At 35.2% G+C, this 8903-nt stretch overlaps 2 protein-coding genes across 3 annotated transcripts; both read right to left on the bottom strand.

The window, feature by feature from the left end:
• Positions 1–437: 437 nt before the first annotated feature.
• On the bottom strand, positions 438–3415 carry LOC141705916 (protein NRT1/ PTR FAMILY 2.7-like). The gene is made up of 4 exons (XM_074508781.1): positions 3169–3415; positions 2875–3092; positions 1855–2393; positions 438–1519 (listed from the first exon to the last, which is right to left on the bottom strand). The coding sequence occupies exons 1-4, from the start codon at positions 3221–3223 to the stop codon at positions 676–678; spliced, it is 1656 nt and encodes a 551-aa protein (XP_074364882.1). The 5' UTR covers positions 3224–3415; the 3' UTR covers positions 438–675.
• A 1028-nt stretch (positions 3416–4443) lies between these two features.
• LOC141707334 (mitogen-activated protein kinase 3-like) lies at positions 4444–8596 on the bottom strand. Of its 2 annotated transcripts, none has more exons than XM_074510437.1 (7): positions 8453–8596; positions 8129–8357; positions 7877–8006; positions 7216–7353; positions 6788–7120; positions 6342–6525; positions 4444–5158 (listed from the first exon to the last, which is right to left on the bottom strand). In XM_074510437.1, the coding sequence occupies exons 2-7, from the start codon at positions 8284–8286 to the stop codon at positions 4989–4991; spliced, it is 1113 nt and encodes a 370-aa protein (XP_074366538.1). In that variant the 5' UTR covers positions 8287–8357; positions 8453–8596; the 3' UTR covers positions 4444–4988. The 2 variants fall into 2 exon arrangements, with proteins under 2 accessions (XP_074366538.1, XP_074366539.1); XM_074510438.1 differs by having other exon boundaries at positions 8457–8580.
• Between the last annotated feature and the right edge of the window lie 307 nt (positions 8597–8903).

The raw sequence follows: 8903 nt of genomic DNA, 5'->3' as shown, positions 1-8903 counted from the left end.
TTTACTTAAATAAACTAAAATAAATAAATTTTAAATACAATTATCTTAATTCATAAATTTTAAATTAGAAAAACATGTAAAAGAATAAATTTTAAAATAAAAGTTAATAAAAAATCGAAAAAAATAAAAATAAGTTGAAAAAATACGTCACCGTTAACATTCAAGTTATCAGCTTATAAGTTGTAAATTTAACTTATAAGTTGTAAATTTAACTTATAAGTTGGGTTGACAAACACTCGTTGTCGATAAGTACTTACGAGTTTATAAATGAATAAGCCACTTATTTTTTGCGGTTTTTTGCGGCCAAACAGGCCCTTAGTTGCTAACGGAATGATATGGGCTGTTTAGACTTTAGAGCAGAAACGATTATACTAAACACTTTCTCCGTTTACAACAGAATATGTAGTTTATACAGTGTAACAACCTGGGTTTCATAGGAAGACGAACTACAGAGTACTTAATTCTGTGCATTATTTATATCACTCGTTACAAAAGACCACATATTCATCGTGAGCCCTGAATTACATATTTGGTACTAATATAATTGTGTTTATCATATCACATACAAGCAATTTTTAACCAACTTACTATTAAGAGAAGAACAGAAGCATCCACTATGTTACATGTCTTATTACAAGTTTAACACAACTCTAGGTGTTCTATAACAGAAAATTACTAATCATGACCTGACCCAGAACCCAGGTTCTCTTCCACCTTCTGGACATTTTGATACTTGTACAAGCTAGCACAGGCCAAGTAATAACTAAAGTTTATCACCCCAATCAGAACCAGCACCCAGTACACATTATGCAGCTTCCCCTTATTTATGTTATCTGGTAACCAGCTGGTCACCTTCCTAACAAAATCTATTAGTGCACTGCTCATGAAAAACGATATCGCAATCACCAGATGATTCAATGCGGTTGACATGCTTTTTAGCGATGTTGGAAACTCCTGGTAGTACAAAGTTACTTGTCCCGGAAACTGAAATGCATTTCCGATTCCTGTAATAGCTAGCTGTGGTACTAGCCAAAATACCGACATTGGCACCACCATCGAATGTTCTAAAAGCTTGTCGGATTTTGCTAAACTGAGCCTCTTTGTTTCAACTACTGCTGATATAGCCATGGTCATAATTATAAGTACGTGGCCTATGCCTATGCGCTGCAGAGGACTTGGGGTCAGGTTGAATATTTTTCTGCATGCAGGCATAAGAAACTTGTCAAAAACGGTCAGAGAGATCGCTGTGAATATTAGTACAAAGACAAGGATTGATGCCGCTGGGATTTTGAAATGGTGACTGATTCCACGATCCATTGTTAGAGATTGAAGGACGACTAAGCTGCTTTGGATGCCGATTGCAGTGCCTAAGAAAATGTTGGAAAACCAGATGGGGAATATTTTGATTACAGTTTTGAGCTCTTCAACTTGTGTGACTGTGCAGGTTTTCCACGGGTCTGCATTTGAGTCCTCCAGATTAAAGTCGCAATTGGTTATCAGAGCTGCGCGATTCAAGAACCTGCTCCATCAGAGAAAATCACTTGTTAAAATAATATACCTCTGTTCTTTTACAACAACAGATTGAGTGCACATGTGTCTGGCCTTTAAAAATTTTACCAATTCTCTTATAATTATATTTGAATTTATGTGAGAACATTTCTGAGAACTCGACTTCTAGATCCCCCCTCTGTCCTTACGATCAATTCTTCATGCACTAAAACTCGAAGGCCGGGTTTATGTCTACTCGTATTCAAGACTATTGATGTAAAACTTGCTCCGGAATATCTGTTTCTAACTTTCTGTAATAGACTAAATTAAATAGCCTCAACTCGACGGAACAATATTGATTATTACCTAAGGGTTTTTGTAGGTGCTATATTTATCTTCTTCGTATCTGCATCATGACAACAATTATAATCCTCAGATTTGGAGGATAACGGCACATTCCATTTACGAGTTGCCGCAACAATCACATGAGCAATGTCTGTATAGGGACTCTTGTCTAGATTGGGACGGTAATAAAAGCGGCTGCCAAGCAGGAAAATTACTGAACCAAGTAAATTAGCAAATGCAGATAAACCAAACCCGATTGCCCAACTCACGTTATCTTCAATGTAAATCATGGCAGTGGATGCTATTACAGAAACGAGGTTGGTGGCAACAAAGTAGCGGTCAAAGTAAATTTGTTGATCTTTTGGCTTCGTAAACTGATCAGCTCCCATTGTTGTGATGGTGGACCGAACACCGCCTGTGCCAATAGAGGCTAGAATTATACCTGTGTATAGTGCTGTAAATTGCAGATTTGTTGGGGATTTACATAAGCTTTCTAATTCATGACATGGTTCAGGCCTTAAGGCACGTAGTGATGAAATCAGGAACAGAAGGTTTATCCCCTGCATCAACAATTTATGAACAAAAATTAGCAATTATATCAGTCAACATCAAACTATATAATTCAAATTAGACTGTTTCACTTGACATATTTATCAATGTATGGGCTTATTGTCCTCTTGACAACCTTAGTCTGCAATTTTTATTTTATTTTTGTTTATGTAAAATTTAATCTCCAGCATAGTGTAGCCTTCTTTTTCTTAATTTATGCGATCTGACGATTTCAAGTGTCTACCTGATCCGTTATAGTTGCACAAGATGCATACATTATGCAGGCTGTCATTTACAGAGAACTGTTGTATCATAAGCACTAGAAATTAAAGCTTTTTTTTACTTAACTCAACTCTTTTAGTAAAGTTCACCTCATTTTGCTTAATCGATCTATCAACTTCATAATTCTTCATACAAAAAGATTGGAACATTGGTATTAGATATAATCTTGCTAGCTATATAAAGTAATTAATGTAGTATAGTAAATGTTACCAAGAAAGATACGAAAGAAGAGATCCAAACAACGGTGTAACAGCCGAGAAACGAATCAGATACGATGGCAGCGATGACAGGAATCAAACTAGTGCAGCCATTAACAAGGTTGAATATAAGAGCAGCATCAATGCTGTTAATGTGGAATTCTTGTATGAGATAGACCATAAGATTGTACATCCATCCTCCGGCAGCAAGTGATAAGGCCGCTGTACTAGCTGCTTTTACACAAACACATGCATCAGCTTCCAACATAAGTATGCAGACATAATATACATGGAACTAGAGAGGAACCTATAATGAATGGGAAGGTAATCCATCCGCCTCGATTTATATGGCTAGTCTCCATGCTGATCAATCAACTGCAAGGGACTTTGATATTGAACTGCAAAATTTATAAAAACACTCAGAATATCAAGTTAAAAATGCAGAGAAGGGCTTGTTATGAAGGTATTTCTTGCTGATCTAACAAACTCTTGCATGTAATCTTTGGAAATGACTCTTGTTTAAATTATATGTCCTATTTGCAAGTTTCACAAGATTAAGAATTCGATTTTCTTTTTTAGCACTAAGATTGTTAACATATGAAGAATACATAATTTTTTTATTCACTTATGCAAGAAAGCGTGAACTTAACTTATACTCCTACTTGACAATAGGCAACTCCTTTGGGCAGATGGCACTTGTTTATGCCACTGACAAAATTTACTTGGCCCTTAATTTTTTGAAATTTGCCTAATTTTTTGGTACAATATTAAGAGCTAAATTTACTTGGACCAAACTCCAGGAAATGCATAAACCATTTCTATACAAGTTTATCATTCTACTTGCTTTGGATTTGAGCCTCTTTAATCTCTATGTTAGGCTTAGGCCTGATGGGTTAGTTTTCCTGCAACACAGCTCTAGTACTCAATCATGTACCATGATAATATTACCTCTCATATCATATGTCTGCAGTGCGTTACCTTCATTCATAACAACGTGTCTTTTCAATTTTCAGTTTGCATAAATGTTTCCACTTCGGAATTGATACCAGTTAGGCTCCAAAGCAGCAGAAATAAGAAGGTTAGGTGCCGATAAAATAATTTGATCACAATTGCTAGATTGACGATTGACGGTTGAGTATCTGTTACACTCTTCTGATCTTGGAATATCCAAATCACCATATTAATATCCAACAAAATAAAATTCTTACTTTTAATATGGTCGTAATTCATTTGCATATTGGGAAAGGCACGTTTACGTAATTAGTTAGTTGGTATTCGGTTTTAGTACCCAACTTTACACACTTCAATATTCTAGTAGCCGTAATTTCAAGTTTGCCATATAGCGGTTATATATTATTTTTACTCTTTAAAAGTCGCCTTTTTAAGAATAAAAAGTAGTCTTATCATTAAAAATGTGGCGAATTTTAAAATTTAAAATTAATATTTGACCACACTATTATAAATTTGGAATTCCGGCAATCAAAGTACTAAAAGGAATTAAGTTCGATCACAAGGTATTTTAGTGCCTGCTATTCAGCACGTCTTACAGCCTTTGCCGATGCAACAGTACTATGTAAACAAGTTGATGAACAAACAAATTGGTTTTAGCTCATTTAAATGTGTTACCACAGAGAGACTATGTTATGACTTGTGACAGAGAGTTTACACGTACAGTATGATGTACTCAACATAATATGGTGTAAAATACATGGTACATGTAAATATACCTGGGTTCAAACATATCAATATTACAATGAACCAGAAAAACCAATATTACAATGAACCAGAAAAACGGAATCCTTTCAACCAAAAAAATATTTGTAAAAAAAAAAACGGACAACTGAAGAAACAAGAAAGTAAGGCCTTGAAGTTCATCTTTCAGCAAAAGATGCATGACAAAACCAAACTAAAAGAAACGGATACAGTTGACCAGAGCAGGGATCTATAGAATCCGCTAAGAAAACACACCTCAAGTGTTTGCCATGCTGTTGCTTTTTGATGAGTTTTTATCATATTGATACTGCTTTCTTCCAGCACTCACTAACAGATTCATTGCGTCATATATCATAACAGATTTCTTTTGAAATTTTCAAAAGGGAAAAGAAAGGTGCCAATGGAAGCTATATATTACGCCATGCCTGGGTTTAAGGACAAGGCCTCCTGGTAAATCATCTCCTTTATCTGTTCTTCTCCAAGATGTGCCGTCTCAAACTCAAACGAGAAAGGTTTTGAGCAAACTGGTTCATCGGATACATCGTGTAACCTCTCCAGATAGGGATGAGCTAATGCTTCTTCCACTGCGTTCAAAGAAAACACCAAAATATTTAAATCACCATTTCTTTGTACTGACCAAAGACATGAGAGGTATATCTTAATTACAGTGTTGTGTTCTTCCAGCAAATCAGAATATATGTCAACCAAATTTATATAACCACAACAATTAAAATATTTAGACCGCTTAACTGAACTAGCATACGTGTGAAGTTCAACATTCTGGTTGTCTGACTTGTAAATGTTGTTTGCAATCACTGCATTGGCAGAGACAATGTAATTACTTGTACACAAACTTTCCATCCTTTTCTTACGGCGCTACTTAGGGTTACTATATTAAATGGGAAAATAGAATCACTTAAGTAGGTAGGGGATTTTTTTTCTCTCTAGATATACTCCAAAAGAGGATAAATACATGAATGTTCTTTCGAGAAAATTTAGCCTCGCAGTAGCCAGATCACATCCCTCATTAGGAGCTTGTACAGATGCCTCTAGAACCATGCGGATCAAGTTGAAGTGAAAGGCATCTACTGGTCAAAACAAATCTATTCTCCATTACTTTATTTTTCTTTTCCCCTAATGATATACTCCATAAGATATGGGTTACTTCTCTACGAAAACACTAGTCTTCACAAGATATTTATGACAAACTCCTCAAAATTTGCTGTAGTATAGTCTGTAAGCCTATTCTCAGCAAGCAAAAGTAGTCAATCTCCCTAACAAAAATCTGCTATAATATTAAATTAGATATTTCTGAGATACAACAAATATTATATATCTTGCAACATTTAATTAATGGGCTATAAGTTGAATTTATGACCAAACTGCTCAATGTTTTTCAATTCACCTCAGGAACTCAGTTTAGCTCTTAGTTAGGATCAGAATTTAGAGTAACCAGAAATGTGTTTTCAAATGACACAGGTAACAAGACATCAGTTTACAGACACCTTTTTCAGTTCCATATTCTGATACATAATACAAAAAATCTCATCTCTATTCGAGTAACCTCTTTGGAGACCCTCATTATCCTGACATGATCTGGTTCACATTTTATAGAAGCTTAAAGTTGATATGGTCTATCAAATTAGTTCATACATGTTATCTTTGATTTCTAGAGAAGACTTTCACCAGAAGAGATTCTGCTGTCAGTACTTACTTTGATATTCCTTTTGTCAGCCAAGTAAAAAACATTCAAAGTTATAGTATTACCTGTAATTCTTTTGGAAGGATCAAATGTAAGCATTTTATCAATGAGGTCGATGGCTAAAGGATGGACTTGGGGATAAAGCTGCCTTAGTGATTGACGAGGGTGTCGAGGAAGTTGCAGAATATATCTTCTTGAATCTTCATTTCGAACAAATCCAAGATCAGCTTCGGTTGGTGTGCCAAGCAACTAAAAGATATGAAAAAAAGAAGAATTTGAATTGATGTGATATAAATTGCCTTTTAAATATTGTGCTTTTTGCATGTTACACGTTTTGATAAATAAAAACAATTTCACATAAATAATACCATGTAACTAACCTATACTATTGCAAAAAAAATGTGAGGCAAATTTTTGGTCAAGTAGTTTTCTTCCTTTTAAATAAATTGAAGGTCTTATGAGTATTTAAACTCTTCTGACTAACAACTTTCCTCGACAAAGTCAGTCCTACCTCAGTCAACAACCGCATTTGGTGCACATGATCTCTACCAGCGAACAAAGGCCTTCTGTTCATTAGCTCCATGTAGATGCAACCCACAGACCAAACATCTATGGCAGCAGTATAATCAGAAGAGTTCAATAGCAGCTCAGGCGCTCTATACCATCTAGTGACAACATATTCTGTCATGAACTCATCATCAGTATTTGGACGAGCCAGACCAAAATCACAAATCTTCAGATCACAATTGGAGTTCAGCAAAAGATTGCTGGGCTTCAAGTCTCGATGAATTATGTTTGCAGAATGTATATATTTTAGTCCTCGAAGGAGCTGATACAAGAAATACTGCACAACAGCCAATCACCACAAATGAACATTAGACCTAGCTACAATTTACTAAGAGATTGTTTGCAGACACAAAAGTTGGTATATAGGATTACCTGACAATGCTCCTCTGATAAAACCTGATTAGATCGAATGATCTGGTGAAGATCAGTGTCCATCAGTTCGGTAGCAATATAAACGTCACTGAAATTCCTCCTTACAGGTGGAGGAATTACATCTGTTAAAGCTATGATCTGCATTATAGTTCCAAAATTAGTATTCAATAATCCCTCCATTCCTGTTCTTTCTTTCAAAAGTCAAACAAAAACATCGTTTTAGACTTATATGAATAAATTCAGTTTATTTGGCTTGCCTACGAGTCAAAAAACTACTAACAACAGTTTGTTAAAGTAAATTAACTGATCACTACTACGATACAAGATTAATTTGCTCAGTCAAAGTCACAACACCTAAAGCCCGTATAATTACCTTTTCGACAAAGTTCACAACCTACGCCATTTTAATTTCTTCTTTAGAAAAGTGACAATAGCAATAGTTGTTTAATTTCCTTTTTGATCAAAAAATCAATAATCCATTTACTCCTTAAACAGTCTTGTGCAGTTTTTCCCTAACAAGAAACTTGGTACATATCTTAAAAATCGAAACAGAGTGACTGCAAATCTAAATCAAGAGTCTAGATATAGTAAACCAAATAAACATACAATCTACTAAAAAAGCACACACAAAAGATGCACAAGAGGGAAGGAAGGCACAAACATTCTCATGATCCAAATGACGAAGAAGCTTAATCTCCCTGAGAGTTCTTTTGGCATCCATGTAATTATCGAAAGCATTCGCAATCTTCTTGATCGCAACCATCTCATTCGTCTCCGTGTTCATAATCGAACTGTTTCATAATCATCAACACATCAATCATTACATTAATTCCTTTACTAATCTCATATCAAAAATCAAACAAAAGCTTAGATCAAACATATAATATATAGTACTGTTATAAATAAAAAATACCAGACAATTCCGTAAGCGCCACGTCCAATAGGCATGATCGGAGGGCGATACTTAGCAGTCACCTCGAACAAATTTTCAAATATATTGTACTGAATGAACCGTCCTCCGTACGTTGCAATCGCCGGAAAATCGTACTGACCATCACCAGGGTTAGCCATTCTCTCTCTCTGGTTCTCTCTTTGTCTCTCGCTCTATCTCTCTCTCTCTGTCTCCCAACCTTGACTTTTCTCTGTAAAATATAATAATACAAATGAATATAGAGGATATATATAGATGAGTTGTGTACAAGATATTGTGGCTAAAAGAAGATACTATTTTTAATACCTACAATATAAAAAGAAATAAAGATACTATGTGTGTAGAGATAAAGTGTTGTTATAATGTTATCCGATAGTAGAACTGTAGATACTATTATTGTAGATGTAATAAAAATGAATGTAGATACATTTGTAGATTTATACACGTGTGTGTAATATGTGTGTGTGTTGAGGAGTGGAGAAAGGGCAGGGGGTGGTGGACTTCTAAGCAAAAGATAGGTAATGAAGGAGAAGTCGCGCCAAGACGCGTTTGAGTTGATCGGACGGTTCATATAAGAGCCGCCATTCATCTACGGTCATGCTTAGTTTGGGAGTGTTTTTAAGTTTCAACGCCCCCTGCTATGTTAGCGCAAGTATTACGTGTGGTGTTCATAAGTCAAAGGGAAATGTGTCTACTATTTTTTAAGTATTATATTTTTCCTAATTGATAGGTGTCAAATTTTAGTAAACAAATATTA

The sequence above is a fragment of the Apium graveolens genome, chromosome 2, assembly GCF_009905375.1.
Source record: "Apium graveolens cultivar Ventura chromosome 2, ASM990537v1, whole genome shotgun sequence".
Lineage (NCBI taxonomy): Eukaryota > Viridiplantae > Streptophyta > Magnoliopsida > Apiales > Apiaceae > Apium > Apium graveolens.
This window is presented reverse-complemented; position numbering and strand designations above follow the sequence as displayed.